General features: G+C 39.2%; 1 protein-coding gene across 1 annotated transcript in view; it reads right to left on the bottom strand.

Annotated features, from left to right (window-relative positions):
- The window catches only part of RHBDD1 (rhomboid domain containing 1), a 56,735-nt gene extending 40,225 nt beyond the window's left edge, over positions 1-16,510 (bottom strand). The window contains exons 1-3 of the mRNA XM_069792145.1: positions 16,397-16,510; positions 7,045-7,563; positions 3,226-3,358 (exon numbers count right to left, since the gene is read on the bottom strand). Coding sequence (XP_069648246.1) covers positions 3,226-3,358; positions 7,045-7,477 — 566 coding nt within the window. The 5' untranslated portion in view covers positions 7,478-7,563; positions 16,397-16,510. The remainder of the gene's footprint in view (positions 1-3,225; positions 3,359-7,044; positions 7,564-16,396) is intronic.
- Between the last annotated feature and the right edge of the window lie 825 nt (positions 16,511-17,335).

Raw genomic sequence — 17,335 nt, 5'->3', positions numbered from 1 at the left:
AAATTTAAGACCAGATTTGTCAAAATATGTTCTTATATTTTCAAATATATACAAATTATTTTTTGTGGGGTTTATTTTTTATTTGGGGGGGGTGTTGGGGGTTTTTTGTTTGTTTGCTTTTTTAGGAAAAGCTCAATATTCCTATTATGTTTGCCTGTTTTGACAGTGATCTGCTTTGAGATTTTGATTTCCCATGGATCCTTGAACCCAGGTGAAATGAAGCAACAACTAATTGTCATTGTTAATTCGTTACACATTACAACTGTATAACATTTTCAATTGCCAGCTATGAATGTTTATGACAATGATCTGCATCTCTATTGCCAAATGTAGATCTGTTGCTGTGCTCTTCTTCTTGTGTGGAATAGTTCTCAGTTTGCAAAGTCTTCTCTATTTTCTAAGATGAAAAATGCTAACAAGCATCTTAAGTTGCCAAAAAAATGGTCAACAGAACTGGCTCAGATCACCACTTATCAATACAGCTTATTCAGAAAGTTATGAAGAAAAACTTCGAAACAAACTTAAGACTAGAATTAATTTAGAAAATAGAAAAAACTCAAGTCAGAATTATACATTTCATGGATTGCATCATCCACAGATCTGGAAAATGTTATCAGACACCTGAAAGTCAGTAACTATAAAGCCTACCAAAACACAGGTCAAAAGGAGGCCTAGAGAAATGCCCAAGTCAATTTTCAGAGATGCAGTGAGCTACAGAAATGTTAGACATCTTTGAGATCCTCTGAATTCCAGAACAGCAAGTCTCACTATTTCTGACAAACTGCAAAAAGAGCAATTCTGGACAGTCACAATATCAAGCCTCAACACTTCTGAATGACGAAAAAATAACATCCTCTACTCTTCTTCACTCCCAACTTTCCACTCTCCCATTATTTTCATCCTTTGTTACTCTCAAATTTCTGAAAAAGTTTGAAAAAAACTGTAACGTCCAGCTTCCAACCCCAAAGTGTCATCTTTGTCAATCTGATAAATATTTGAGTTAGTTCAGAAACAACCTGAAAGATAAGATTTTCCTTCAAACGCGAGTATAGATAAAGAACCTCCACGCAAAAAGGGATAGATGACTTAAGATACCACATGCCCAATTCTGGAAGATGCATAGAGATTAAACATAAGGTAACTTTTCACATGCCTGTTCTTCCACCAAAGAAATAATCCCAATGATTGCTACAAAGCCTACATCTCAATATCCTTACTTTACAGAAGGCAAAGCTTAGAAGGATATTACATATCTTTTAAAATTTCCCCATAACAACATTAATGAAAAAGAAAACAATTAACAGATGCCAGTAAAACCCTAAATCCTCTTCTAGCACACAAATCAAAGTTTTCAATAGCATCAATATTACTTTTGAATCCTTCATTGGTTATGGATTCTCAGGTGATCCTGATAAATCATGCCACGATGGCAGGTCCAAATTTATTGCATGTCTTTCTGACTGGACAGAATTCTGCCCCAATTACTGACCTTTTATCTATTCAAAACTAAATTATGCAACTTTATCTACAAAGGGACACCATTTAATCAGACACTTCAAATATTACAACATGCCCTGAACACACAGATGAGCATGTAAGAGCAATGCTTTGAGAGCTACAATTGTTATAGTTCATTTCAAGGCAGTTGGCAGTTACTAATTAAGCATGTGTTCTGGGACATGAATTTCCAGAGATTACTACTTGTTTTCTATGGCCCCCATTATCATTTAAGTGCTGTGAAACTGTCCTAACTATCGAGATTGCATGTAATGATGTAGACATTCTTTAGACCAGGCAGCAATCTAAGCTTCCATAAAATTATGAAAAGGCTGTCGTGGTTTAACCCCAGCCAGCAACTAAGCACCACGCAGCCGCTCACTCACTCCCCCCCCCATCCAGTGGGATGGGGGAGAAAATCAGGAAAAGAAGTAAAACTCGTGGGTTGAGATAAGAACGGTTTAATAGAACAGAAAAGAAGAAACTAATAATGATAATGATAACACTAATAAAATGCCAACAGTAGTAATAAAAGGATTGGAATGTACAAATGATGCGCAGGGCGATTGCTCACCACCTGCCGACCGACACCCAGCCAGTCCCCGAGCGGCGATTCCCTGCCCCCCCACTTCCCAGTTCCTAAACTAGATGGGATGTCCCATGGTATGGAATACACTGTTGGCCAGTTTGGGTCAGGTGCCCTGGCTGGGCATGAGAAGCTGAAAAATCCTTGACTTTAGTCTAAACACTACTGAGCAACAACTGAAAACATCAGCGTTACCAACATTCTTCACATACTGAACTCAAAAAATAGCACTGTACCAGCTACTAGGAAGACAGTTAACTCTAGCCCAGCTGAAACCAGGACAAGGCTTTTGACATTATTTCTGGACATTCTATACACTTCCTACCCCAAAGACATTTCTCCAGTAATGCAACTGAAAAATAACAGCACCCAACCTCTAAACTCATGCTTTTCCTCCACCAGATACAGTATGATATGTTCATGGTTTTACTTAAGACATAGTACTCTTTCATTATTCTTTAATAATAAAATAAACAGTAGTATTAAACAGATCACCAAATAAAACTATGTTCAGCTAGCATGGCAGTTTATATTTTTCAGAAGAATGTTTTTAATGCACTGAAAACTTTGGGTTTATACTTGTAGTAATGCCATGAAAGTGACCTCTCAGCTCACACTTAAAATTGCATTTGGGACAGAGCACTCCAGTTCTTCTACCTTTTAACCTAGGATTCCTTGCTGCAGTCAATCAGGCAGTAAGTCATAATGCAATAAAACCATTGCTTAGCACAAATAATATTTGAATTCTCATTCTGGTCTAGGAAATGTTCTATCTGTGATATCATAGTATCTGATTAGTATGTCAGTACTGCTCCCCCCTCTTTTTTTAAAAATCTGAGAAGTGGGAAATTGTAAATAAACTGTGATTTGGTAGTTTGTAAGTTTGGTGTCTGTACTTCACGTACATTCTCCAATATGATTGACAGTTATAAAATACTATACAAGAACATTACTGATTTGCAACTAGAACTCCAGAAATCAACTGCCAAAGAAGAGAAAGGCACTATTCTCACAGAGACAGGGGCAAATGAACAAATCCATTTGGATACCAGTTAATGCTACACATACTTCATAATATATTTCAAACCACTTCAGGTAGCCCAAATCTCTTCTCATAACTTTGAAATATTAAATGCACTTACCCTGGGGAGATTAAATGAATAGCCACCAGCTCTACCCAACAAGCATATTTACTGGGTATCTGTAATCCAAGGACACTGCTGACTCTTCCTGGATTGTAATGGTTGTTAAGAACTTTCAAAGCAAACAAGACTCCTGCAAACAAGAAGAAATCACATAAAGAGATAAGTACTTGCACCCAAATAATAAAGAAATGCAAACAACTTAACTACTGAAATTGAAGTACCATGCAGTTTCACAGCAGCACAAAGCATACTGTTGCATGCCAGAACAGTTCTGTTTTTTCAGTGACTTTAAAAAAAAAAAAGGATTAAAAAATTACATATTTGTATAACAGCCAATTCTAAGTTGCTTTTTAATATGCCTACTCACTGTAGCTATTCAGGTATTCAAAACAATACAAGCAATTTTAAAATGGGAGTTCTGTTTGACATAATTGACAAAATTATTGAACTCAAAAAAATGTTCCGTGAGTTGAGAAAAGCCATTACTGAAAACAAGACAAACAGAGACATGTGAAGCTCAACAGTAGGCTCAAATTCTGAATTAATGGAAAATCATCTTACATATATTCCAGAATCACTTGTTTCTGAAAAAGAAAAGTACATAAATCACCTTCACTCACAATAAATAATCATTCATTTCTAATTGACTGCAATGGTTTTATCATGCAAGCAAATAGCCAATGACAGAATGAATTCACACAATTTATTGGAACTTTCAAAACGTTTTTGAAAAATCTCCTCTCAAGAGAAAGCCCACACAGTTGTCTGAAAAAAAACCTGAAAAATTGACAAGTAAAAGATTTGACATGAAAAAGATAGCAGAGTTTAACATCAATACAGATATACTAAATAAAAACACAAAAAAGGTTTCCCTCCCCTTCTAACACCATAGAAAACAAGAGATAGCAAAATTTCTTAATCTACCCAGTGATATAAATATTGCTGGTTTAGGATCAAATACAAACAGGAATGTGTGTATGCACATCCACACACACTCATGCTATTTGCTGCTGATAAAACTGGACTTGTTCAGAAACTATGAATTTACTAAAGGGGAGAAATATTCAATAGCAGCAGTGTAGTTTAGGAGTCTTCTCCATCCAATACACCCTGAGCTCACCAGAACCCTGTCTATACAGCTTCGGGGGGAGGGGGGGGGGGGGGGGTGGTTTAGTTCTTTTTTTTTTTAAAGGTTTAAGTGTCTATTGGAACTGCCTGACCTGTTTGTCAGGTTCCATGCAAGGGGACAAGGGGCAGGTCTGTTTCATCCATTTAAAATAAAATAATAAAAAAAAAAATCCAGTCATCCTAAAACTCTTAAAACCTGCTAAAGTGAATGAGTCATAAATATGCATACTTACTGGCTCTTAAAGAAATAGCTATCAGGAAAATACTTGTATTTTTTTTCAACAGCTGTTCCATATACATGCCACTTGCCCCAACTGAAGAGAAATTACCTATGCTGAAGATCATGCTGAGAATGTTGAAGGTTTAGAAAGATCAACTATACATACTGTCAGAGCTACTTTAAAATCTGCTGCCCAAATAATGGTCAAATGCATGTGCACATAGGCTGCAGTCACACATTTCCAAGCTTTGAATACTCAAAAGATGCTGCAGAAGGTAAGTGACATCAGAACAGGTTGCAATACTCAACGCTAGATCTGAACAATGCATCTTGCAGAACATGTAAATTAAAAACCAGTTAGATAATCCCTAAATTGAGAAAAAGCTTAACTTCTTGTCCTCTGCACAAATGTATATCAGAGGCTTAGTCCCACTCTCTTTTTAGTTCACTAAAAAACCCAAAAGATACGTTCCAGCTGATACTGTAGTCTGGCTGACATGAGTCTCTTGGAAAGAATGACATGGGGACCCCATCTGGCCCATCACCAATGCTCTTCAGTAACTTGGTGCCTTTCGCAGTAAAGCATGGGAAGCCATAAACCTGCATCACCTGGATAATTATATCACTAAATCTAACTTCCCTTCTGTTGGTTCAAGGAAAGGGACGTATAAGTTGCTTGCTATCTTGCTAAGTGAGAAGCTGGAGACTAATCTGGTGAAAAAACCTTACAGTGAAATCTTAACACTACCCTATTATATGGTAGTATTATATTCCCAGTTATATAGTATAAAGAAGTTTCATCATAAATTCTTGAAATATTCACCCTTCTCATTCCTATTAAGAACTGGATTGATACTAAGCTGTTTTAAGGTATGGACTGACAGGAACATAGAGGAAAAACCTCATATGGATCGTGCATTGTATAAGTGAACACCCAAAATGGATACTACTTCACAACTTCTAGGTCTCAACTTCTCATCCTACGGTCTAGAATGATACAAGAAAAGAGGTTCAAAAAGAAGCTTGAGGGCAGCATCTCCCAGTTGTTCACAGGCAGTAGTATTACAGAGCACACTTCCCCCACAAATCACCCAGCAATAGTTGGAGTATACTGTATAAGAGCAAAGCCTAGAAAGTCCAGCTGAGACTAGACTGAGGGCACATATTTCAGTCATTTTACCACTAATAGTAAATACTCAGTAGGGTTCTGCAGTCACTGTTAGGGAACAGCAAGAGCGAGATGCTCCACAAAGGAAGGGTATCAAAAGGGAACAGGGAGGCAAGCAGGTGGCAATCTCCCCAGACGGGGCCCGGTCCCATAGTCCTTGGGCAAAGCGCACTGGGCAGGCTGGTGATGGTAAGTGGGGTTGGCCAGGAGCCCAGATCAGCAGGCACAACCTCCTGACAAAGCAGAGCCAAAGAAAGTCAGGAAGTCAAGTCAGGCCAGGTCAGCGAAGCACATGGCCAGGCACGGCACGACGTAGCTCAGACAGGGACAACACAGAGGGCTTGAGCTTAAAAGCAGCTGCTGAGCAATGGGGTGAAAGGCCCCCAGTGAAGCCTCTCTCAGCTATCTCGCACACCTCTCTTCCCGCTAGTCTGAGGTAGGTCGCAGCTACCCCATGTCAGAGCTGTCCTTAAACACAGGCAGTCAAACCCCTCAGAGGAAGAGGTTGTACTCAGCGCCCCTACAGCCACCATAAAGGCCAAGATTAGAACTGAGTATGTCTTGTTACCAAAGGCTGGGTGACCAGATAATATCTGAAGCTCCAAATGAGCAACTACCAGGATGTTCCAACTAGTACAGATTCAAATACCACAAGGAACCCTCAGAGGTAGTGTTGAAGCACCTTTCTCAGAGGTTGAAAAGGAGGGCTTGCCTTCTAATGCCTTCTAAGGTCCCAATGACAGCAAGGAAAAACCCTACACACCTAGAAGAGTAGTGCTACTTCTCCACTTAACTGCAGATTCTTTTAAAGAGAAATAGTTCATTGACTTGAAACTTTGATCTCCTAAATGAGAAGACAAGACCGTCACTGGAAGATGACCAAAATCAGGTGCTTGGATGTTTCTAGCAGAAGCAAATTTAGGGGAGTCTCTCTAAAGACAGGCATGAATAATTTGTAATTTGAAGACAAAAATTTTAAAGTGATAGGCTTTTCTAGAACACACCTAACAAGCATTATTGACTTCAGAAAATGAAAAGCTTCAGACTTCAAATAGTCAGTGACATTAAACAGAAAACATAATTCTACTAGGATGATCATATTTTTCATGTTCTCAGGTAAAGACACTGCTGGTCACAAGAACATGAACTGAACCACATAATGTTCATACCCAGAGTACATGGTTTAAATTAAAAAACAGGATAACTTTACTACCCATTTTCTGCATTCAACAAATACTGTTATACACTACTTATAAGTATTAATTTTACGTATGTAAATTGGAACAGCTATGTGCCTTACCTGAAAAACCTACGGCACAATTCATTTCATATGAAGGATCATCCAGAATTTCCATAAGCATGAATTCCAGCACCATATAAACAACTCCAATCAGCACTGAAAATACTGCAATTATGTATGCAAACCATATGCTCTTAAGCTTTTTTTCCAGCATTATACCCTTCCAAAGCATAGAAATCATGTTATAATATAAATGCCAGTCATCTGCATGGTGGACAGGAGAAAGCAGTAAACGCTGCCAGTTCCTTCTGTAGAAGCCTTCATTTACACTGATACACACTTCAGGCAGTGGCCTCACAGGATTCAGAAAGAGAAAAATGTTCAGTGCAAGTACCCCAAGGGTAACAGAAGGAATATTCTGGAGACCAACTTGAGAAATTTGATAAAGCAGCAAAAGCAGTCCAGCATTGACTCTTCCCTGCCTTCGTTGCATTATTACTTCTTATTCAAAAAAACGTGAAGATTATTTCGATGTCTAGTCTTGTGTTCAAATTCAAAACCATCCAAGTTTTGGAAATTCTGAAAGAAAAAAGATAACTGCACTATTATACATATACAGGGGTGTTTTCAAGCTCATCACTGTTTTTGTTTTTGTTTTTTTTTTTAAACACAGCAAATTCTTCAAGCTAATCAGCTAAGATCTCTTCTTTAAATCAGAACAAAAATTCAAATGAGAAAAAAAAAAATCACAATTTTTAAACTGGTATAAGACACAAATAAAAGGGATTTATACAGATAATCCAGACATGCATTGTGAGAAAAAGGAGTCTGCAACCTCTCTTTCATGTCCCTGGACAGGCTTTACTTAATCTATAAAATTCCTGGGTGTTCTACACATATTCTTATTAATAACCTGATTGACTCAGAATTATTAAAATTTCAGGAAGGGAACCAGTTAAAAATTCTTCTCTAGAGTCTTGGTTCTCAGGCTTCCTATCTTTGCTACTATATAATTTTTTTCATGACCATTCTTCCAACCTTTACAAATATTCAATACAAGCTAAGAATGAAAATTAAAAGTTACAATTTCAAAAAGTAACAGAGACACAGCTAAGTACCCCTAAACGTAAGCTTTGAAAATTGTTATTGCTTTCCTAGTGACTAGAATTCAATGTCTAGTATAAAAGTATGCGATGGAGAAAAAAAACTGTAGGAGGAAATCATATACAAGAACAGCATATAAAATTTCTAGACAGTTATAGCAAAATATTAATCTCTGCCCTCTTTATGCCAGATAACATGGAGGATTAAAAAGGGCTATAAAAGTTCTAGATCTAGCTAGAAATAAGGTTACTATGGCAGAAACTGAGGAAGGGCATTGAGCTAAACTGTGCAAGCCTATAAAGAGAGGAGGGAAGAAGCTGCATTGGAGAACACAGCACAAGGTGATGTGGAGTTCTAAAGAGTGGAACCACCTACAAAAGACAGGAAGAATTTCAAGTAGCTTCTGAGGGCTACCCCAACTTGGCCAGTACTACTATTTTAAGTTCTCAAAACTCTCCAAGGTGACACAACAATAGCATGGCCAGTCTTCTCCACCTCTAGATGCCAGCTCTTCGCTGAACTATTGAAGATACGTCATGCATTATTTCACACATAAATATCAACTATGCAAAGTCAGCATACACTTACTCTTCAAAACTTTGCCATCAGGTTGCAAATGAAACTTCCTGAAATATCTAGATACATACAAAATTCTCATCTCAACACCCCATTCACTTCCTTTCCCATTATAATATAAAATAGTTAGAATAAGTTGCTAATATACCAACTATTTATTTAGTTTAAATTCCTTTCCAATTCATCACATCAAATGCTTCCTCTGTAAACATTTTTTATTAGATAAAGAAGCAACAATCTAATTCTTCTGGAGGACAGCAGAAAAAAAACGTGACGCCTTTACAAGGAAAAAAGGACAACAGCTCAAGATGCAAAATTTAACATTCCACGTTATATCTATCAGGATTTACTAAGTTTCACACTTCTACAGATCATTGGTATGCCTGCAAACATTTTACTAAACATTTTTCTTTAGGTATTCAGAATATCATTAATAATTTGATCAGGTTGCACCACACAAAGTAAGTGAACACATGAAAAAGAAGGAAATAACCTCTGAATGATGTAATCCTGTAACAGCAAAAGGAGCTAAGAAAACTGCACAGGGCTGAACATCAAAGAAGATCATCCAGGGGCCAGCCTACCTCCTCTACTTACATCTAAGTGAGAGGACCATATACTTCCATGCCATACACACATATAATCAATCAATGCCACTTCTTATATTTAAGTTATTCTGATCTCTGGATTTCTCTTTAAATTGCATTTATACTTATTATAGCACTTTAAGAGAAGGAAAAAAACCCTGGTAGTGTCCTGAAAACAACTGTAGTAGAACAGAATGCAAGTAAACATATTTGCCACATTAAAAGGAAATTCACCACATTTTTTCCCATGGTCTAATCTCAGAGATGCTACATTAACATCTAAGCCTTGCCTAAAACAAAGTCGAAAGAGCAGAAACACACTTTATACCACGCCTCTTGAACACATAACCAACTACTCTGGTACCTTTAAAAACCAGTTTCTAATCCTCACAGTTTAACTACAGAGACTACAGCTGTAGTCCCTACTAAGTTAAAATGAGCTAAGACCTCTTAAAGTGTAAATTGATTGTTGCAGATAATAAACATTGTCAGCCTTTGACTTTCTAATGTCAACATTAGAAAAAAAAAGTACTGAGATAATCGCAAGTTTAATCAATGTAATTCTCTTTTTCCACACTACATGCTCTGACACCAGGTATACCAACACCCCCTAACTGTTCTTATATGCATCTGCCCAAATCCCTGACTTGCCTCATACCACTGACATAGCTACATTTTTTCCACCACAAAACAGCAGACATAAAAACTGTTAGAATTTAAAAGTCAACATCATTTAAAAACAAGTTACACAAACTCCAAAAATCTTGCCATACCACCTTGTTCAAACTGCCAAATACTACGGTGTTACTTTTTAAGGTTTCCACCCCCTCTTTTGATGCTCTCTAATTTCCAATTTAAATATTTTTAACATACCTGCACCTAGGAAGAGAAACCCTCATACAGTACATATCTGTACAATAATCATGTAACATGACTGGGAATGGTTTGCACCATGATTACAGTAGTGCTATGTATTATAAATCATTCCCATTATTTGGAACAATCAAAAATGTCAGCCAAGACACATTATATGTTTGATTATAAAGGAAAAAGATATAAGAAAGAAAACAGTAGTTATTTGAGAGCCTTCTGGAATGCAACTCACTTAAAATATATAGGGCTTTCAACTGTTTGAACATTCTTGCTCAGCCTCTACTGTGTTTATTAGAAGCCTAATGAGGTTTGAAACAATGAAGCACTTATTACTTTTTCTTTTTTGAAAACATGCCACCCACTTCAAAATGTACAAATTTCCAGAACAGACTTGAAATGGGCATTTGTCTTGCATCTAGCCTGCCACGTGTCTGCATTTTTGTCACCTACTCAAGATAAATGTCTGAACTAACCATTCCCGGAATTTGTTTGTTTGTTTTGTACTAACCAAGTGCAAAGCATTTAAACTTTTATTTTTACTGTGACAACCCCCCTTACTCATTTGACAACCATAAAATATTATGACTTCATATTACTGAAAAATCATGTAATAAAGTAAATATTTTAGTAAATACCAGTTAAATGTTATACTGTCTTTTCTTAGAGTCATAATTTGAAGTTAGAGGAAAAGAATCTCCCTGTACCCTTGCTCCCCCCAAAATGGACATAACTACCCTGAAATTTTGATTTATTTTTATGTGAAGCAAAATCTAGCCCATTACCCTTCTCCTAAAAAAAAAATAAAGTAAAAAAAAAAAATCACACCATGACATAAGCCTAGATTTTTATGAATACACAGAAGCATATAAAATCTCATTCCCACCGATGGTGAATGCAGTCATGATCTACGGATTTTGCTGTTATCTGCATGGCACATCCTGATCTTCAGACCTGTCACCAACCTTCCCTCTAGAACTGCTTTGCTCTTCTTGTTGCTTTGCAAAAATGATTTGTAATGGAGGCACTTTAGCATTGTATAACTCTTCACTGAGAGAAAAAAAAATCCCAGGGTTACTCTTTCAGTTCAGATCAGGAGTATGATTTTGAAGTTAATTTCTCCACTGCCCCCACTTCACTGTGGTTCACATTGTGGAGTGGCCTGAGTGTGCATGAACTAGTCTCTTTTCAGATGAAACTAAACCAGATGTGTTCAGGAAAGAACCCAATGCACTCCATAAAATATTGCACATTCAGCCTACATGTCCAGATTAAAGCTACACCAATGTAAAAAACACCTGAAACATGCGAAGGATGAGTATCAGACCCTGAGCGTAAACCATTTCACACTACAGGTAAACCTCAACAGGCCCACACTACTTGTCTATGAAGATACAGTCTCAGGGTACAAAGATTTATCCAAGTAAAGACTGAAATAGAGCGTTTTTAGGGCAAAAGAAGGATCCTACACAGGAAGCAGAAGCAAACTGTAAACTCTTTTACTACTGGCCTCAAACTTTGGAAGGAGGGAGGAAGGCAGGCATAACAGAAAAAAAAACAATGCAAGAAAAAGCTCAAAAATTTGAAACATAATGAATCATCCTGTTTAATACATATGCAAGGAGAAGGTCAACCACAAGCTGTCACTTACAGTAAGCTTTGAAACACATAGTCAATTACGTAGTTCATAACAAAAGACAAGGTTGTGATGTAATTATAAAAGTAATCACTTTATTAAGAATTACTTCTGGATTAATCAAATGTACCCTTAAAGGGCATAACGTGCTTTCATTCACAAAGGAGTACTGAACTTTAAACTGAAAAAACACAACATTTTAGAATAGGTATAAGAAGTCATACATCCATAATACAAGTGATTAAAATGGCTGCATTTGTCATTTTGCATAAAATGACAAATGATTAATGACTTAAAATAATTTAAGTCAGTAACTACCTTGCTGAAAGGAAACAATACAAAGTCAAATATCAACATAAAATGACTGCATAACAGGCTACGTCACAAAGTCTTTTTCTTTTTTAATGTCCCACATTTTATTTAAAATGTCCTTCAAAGTTTTCTGTGAGAATAAGGAAGTTCCTGTGCCTCTTATGTCTGCTTCAGCATGGAAACTGAAAATGTGTTATAGTTCTTTAATCCTCTTAAGTACTACTAAAAAGAAGCCCTTAACAACATAAGCTTTTAAGCTAACAACTTCAACTTAAAACTGAAAATTGTGTTCTGAAGGGTGTGACAATTACTATTCACAATAAAATATACACATGTTAAACAATACACACCAAGAATACTTCTGGACACCTTAACCCAAGATAAATGAGACAGTTTTCAGAGGAAAGAACAGAAGGGACTAGGCCAAATCTCATACTTTGCCTCACATCTGAAGTATGAACATTTGAGACACTAAGCATATAGGCTTTTAATTGCCTCATTAGTTTGACTACTGCTATTTAATCTAAAAAGAAAAATACTCAGAGGCTGCAACCTGTCCATCCTTCAGGTAAAATACAGAGTTATTCAAATTGTTTCATTGTAATTATTAACTTGCAACATCACTGGAAGCCCTGCCAATTCAGGACTAGTGTTTTCATTCACAAAAGAGAAATCAATTTACTTTATATATTTATCAAATATTTAAATTTAATTAAAATCAATATACAAATCTAAACATCAGAATGAGCATCCACTGGACTCTTCTTTAAGGCTTATCATTGTAAAGACCAGTGTTGTGGTTTAACCCCAGCCAGCAACTAAGCACCATGCAGCTGCTCGCTCACTCTGCCCCCCCCCCCCACTCCCCCAGTGGGATGGAGAGAGAATTGGAAGGAAGAAGTTAAAACTCGTGGATTAAGATAAGAACAGTTTAATAGAACAAAAAGGAAGAAACTAATAATGATAATAATAACAATAAAATGACAATAATAATAAAAGAATTGGAGTATACAAAACAAGTGATGCACAATGCAATTGCTCAGCACTCACCAACTGATGCCCAGTTAGTTCCCGAGCAGCGATCCCCCCACCCCACCACCCTGGCCAACTCCCCCCAGTTTATATACTGGGCATGACATCCCATGGTATGGAATATCCCTTTGGCCAGTTCGGGTCAGCTGTCCTGGCTGTGTCCCCTCCCAGCTTCTTGTGCCCCTTCAGCCTTCTTGCTGGCTGGGCATGAGAAGCTGAAAAATCCTTGACCTAGTCTAAACATTACTTAGCAACAACTGAAAACATCAGTGTGTTATCAACATTCTTCTCATACTGAACACAAAACAGAACACTATACCAGCTACTAGAAAGAAAATTAACTCTATCCCAGCCAAAACCAGGACAACCAGTTACATTCTCTGTCATCATTTGAGACTACTGACACTATTACTAAAATGTGCTGAAGATAACTATATTTTATCCATCTGCTTTCACCTCCTACATGGCATCCACTTCTAATTCAAAATCTTCAAATTATTTCAGTTGGCTACACTGACACTGAAGCCATAGCAAGCAACACTTCCTTATGCCATGCAAAGACACAGCATGTAGAACCAACGAGCTTCCTTAGGCCACTCTCAGGGACACACAAACTTGAAAGTTTTAATGCTAGCAGAGGTCGGTCTGATTGTCCAAACAGTCCCTTGGTTCTAAGGAGCTACTCCACCACTATGTACAGAAAGAATCAACTGCACATTTGCTCTGTCAGAACTTCCCTCAGAGCCAACAAAGTTGACTAAGCATGGACTGGAAGACTTATTCTGGAAATTACATTATGCATTTCAGATACCACCTTGACCCTCAAGCTGATACAACGCACTGCAGGCAATTTACACATTCGGCATTACACTGCAGCCAGAATCTAAACAAAACCAGCGATCCCAAGTTGCAAGAATAAAAATAAAAGCTAGAAGTTAAAAAAGGCAAAAAAAAATCCCATAGTAGCAATATGAGAAATATTATTTGATATAACAAAGTCTTCGAAACCTCTTCAGTTTGTGAAAAATCAGAACAATTACTGAAAACTTCTTTACACTGTGATCCAGGAAATTATTGAAAATAAATGCATTATGTGACTAATCTACCACTGAACTCATTCCTTCCTGATCTTTTAGTTTCTCTTAAGTTTTCCTTCACTGAAAATAAAAAAAAAAGAAAGAGTCTCTTCAGGATTTGTACAGGAGACACAACAGCAATCTGTTACCACTGCTTTTTTTTTTTGTTAGAAAACCTAAAAGCAACACAAGAGATAGTTCTCTCTAAATTTATGTCACATATAATTAGACAGATAGAGCATTTTTGACCAAGCTAGAAAGAAAAAGGAGTATGTCAATGGATAATTTCTTTCTTTGAAGCATCAGCTGTTGCTGAACCTCTATGGTCAGTTAGTCAGAATTACTTTATCATGATATTTTGAGGGGAGATAATGGACATCTTAAGTCCCTTACCAGTTTTGCGGAAGGAAAGGGACATGGAAGGGTTTGATAAGTATTCTTACTATCCCCATCTCTCAAAAGATGGTAATTAGTAACTACGTCTCAAAACACTATAATGCATCTACACATAATTCAAGTTCGAGAAGTAAAATATAGTTGTATCACTGTACTGGTGAAGGTGAGGGGATATCACACTTGTAAAAAAAAAATATCAGAACAACAGTGGACTGCAGATTAGGCCACAGTTAAAAGTTTTAACTTCACAGAAGTTTAACTACTTTAATTAGGGCCAGTGGTTTTGGTTTTGGGGGTTTTTTTGGGGTGGTTTTTTTTTTTTTACTTGATTGCAATACTTACACTTCTATAAAACTGGGTAATTATACCAGAAAAGCATCCTCCTTTATCTCATGAATTTTGTAATATAATTAAAATCAAACAGCCAATGCTTCCCTGACTCTGCTTCAGAACTATGAAGCACAAGGGCTCTTACAAGTTTAGCATTCCTTAGTGTGTGTTGCTTCAAAGGAAAATTTGTCTGCAGTTTGTAGGAGAAAGGAAGGACAGGAAGCATACTTTCTAATGAAATCCATTTTAAATCATACTTCTTAAATATACAAACAATTCAGAAAAATACCCTTTCTAGTTTTAGCATTAACTCTCGTCAAGACCTTGAATCTCTGAATTAACAAAATGCAGCTCCAGGAAGAACATAAGTGTGCCATCTCAGGAAATTAAAGCAACTCAGGCATCATTAAATACGTTTTACAAACAACTGAATAACTTAAACTCAGTATTTACACAAACATAAGAAAGTTTACCAAATATAGTTGAGGTACATTTGTCACTGTTTCTCCTTTCATACAGGTGCAAGTTATTTGCACATTTGGGTTGCTGGGAGTTTTTTTACCATTTTAACAAGAAAATAGTTCTGGTCAGTCTGTTCTGGTTTTTTTTTAATCAGTTGATTATTTACATAACCTGTAAAAAAATACTGCTGTAGGGTAATGGAGTAAATTAAAAAACAAGAATGTTGAAGCCACCCAACTATAATGAGAAGCAGCGCATATTACGGTGTCACTGCATTCAAAATGAATTTGCTGCAGTTTACTGATAAGACAGGCGTATCTGGGGTTGGGACCTTGGGAACCAGCACTGTCACAACCCCCCGTTTTTGACGTGACAAACACTCTCTACTCTTGCAGGCACTGCTTCCTTCTACCGTCTCGAAAGCATTCGCAAGAGCAAAGTCCTACAGAAACCAGGGCGGGGTGGTGGTGTCATGCTAAGAGTTGTTAGACTGGGAGATAATAGGCATTTACGCGATTTCTGAAACTCAGTTCATTTCCGTAAACTTCGCTCCGCCGCTCTGCTTCCAGCGGTGGGCGACTTCCAAGAAGCCAGCTCCAGAGAGCTAACGGCTTCAGGGGAAGCCTTCCCCAGCCCAGACGCTTCTGCAGTGCTTTTGTTTCGGTGTACCGGACGGCCTCCTGCACAGGACGGCGGCGGCTGGCCGGACGCGACACCCGGGCCCGGGCTGCGCCCCCCGTGCCCGCCTCGCCTCACGGCCGGCTCCCGCCCTCCGTCGCGGAGGAGCGGCCGCCGCGTGCCGGGGCCCTCACACCGCCTCGCCGGCCGCGGCCGCAGCCGGCCCGAGCCCTGCCAGCCCCGCGGCGGGCCCGGCCGGGGCGGGCTGAGGGAGCGGGGGGACCACGCCCGCCGGGAGGAGGCGGCAGGGCGCCGCGGAGCCGGCTGCCGCCTCCCCGTCCCCGCGCGGCGGCGGGCGAGGGCACCAACCGCGCCGGCGGCGGCGCGCGCCCCCTCCCCGCCTCAGCACTCACGTTCTCCGGCGCGCGCAGCGGCGGCGGCAGCAGCACCAGCCCGGGCCCTCCCGCTGCGCCACGTGACCCGGCCACCACTCAGCGGCGAGGGAGGCGGTTTCCAGCCCTGTCCTCCGTGCTGTCCGCGGCCGCGCATGCGCCGGCAGGCGTCCGGCCCGCCGCGGGCATCGTCCATCGGAGGGGCGGGCTGTGGGGGAGGGTCGGTTGTACCTGCGGCAGGGCTGCGAGGGTGCTGCTGGCGGGGGACGTTACAATTGACGCAGAGTAGCCGGGCCCGGGGAGTAGCGCGGCGCAGGGGCGGCAGGCCGACGCCAGGCCCGTTGCCGCTCGCGTAGCGCCCGGTTTCCGCCCTGTAGCTCAGAAGGGTTCCGCCCAGCAGCTGAGGCAATTACTGAGGAGTGGGCGAGGGCCTCCTATTAGCTTTATCTGCACTGCAGGCGGGAGGGGGTGGTGTTCAGGCGGATACAAATCGGCGAAGATAAGGGGGTGTTTAAGAGCGGGCGAGGAGCACGCCGGCTTTTAAGCAGAGCCCCTCAGCGAGTACGTTCTGGTGAAATATCGGCTCCAGGTGATAAAAGGTGCCTGACTTCTCGGTTGGAAGGCTTTGAATTGTGTTTATTCTAATAACGCCTGCGAAAATATCGGTTACTGGTACTACTTACCATTAAAATGCATAATTAGGTTCCCTTTGAAAATGTCTTGCTGCACATGCAAAACAGTAACTAGCTCTGTAATAGTTCAACAGTTTTTTTTTTTTCAAGCATTAAAGGCAATTGGATGAACGTGTTAGTTTCACTTGCATAGAGTACTATGGTGTTAAGTATTACTCCCCAAATTTGATACAGATACCTAGACTTCAAGCTTTGTTAATAATATTCAGTAGGGAATACATTGAGCAAATTATAAATGCCTAAAATAATAGGTTATCATGGAAATGTT

This window comes from Haliaeetus albicilla, chromosome 9 (assembly GCF_947461875.1).
Source record: "Haliaeetus albicilla chromosome 9, bHalAlb1.1, whole genome shotgun sequence".
Lineage (NCBI taxonomy): Eukaryota > Metazoa > Chordata > Aves > Accipitriformes > Accipitridae > Haliaeetus > Haliaeetus albicilla.
This window is presented reverse-complemented; position numbering and strand designations above follow the sequence as displayed.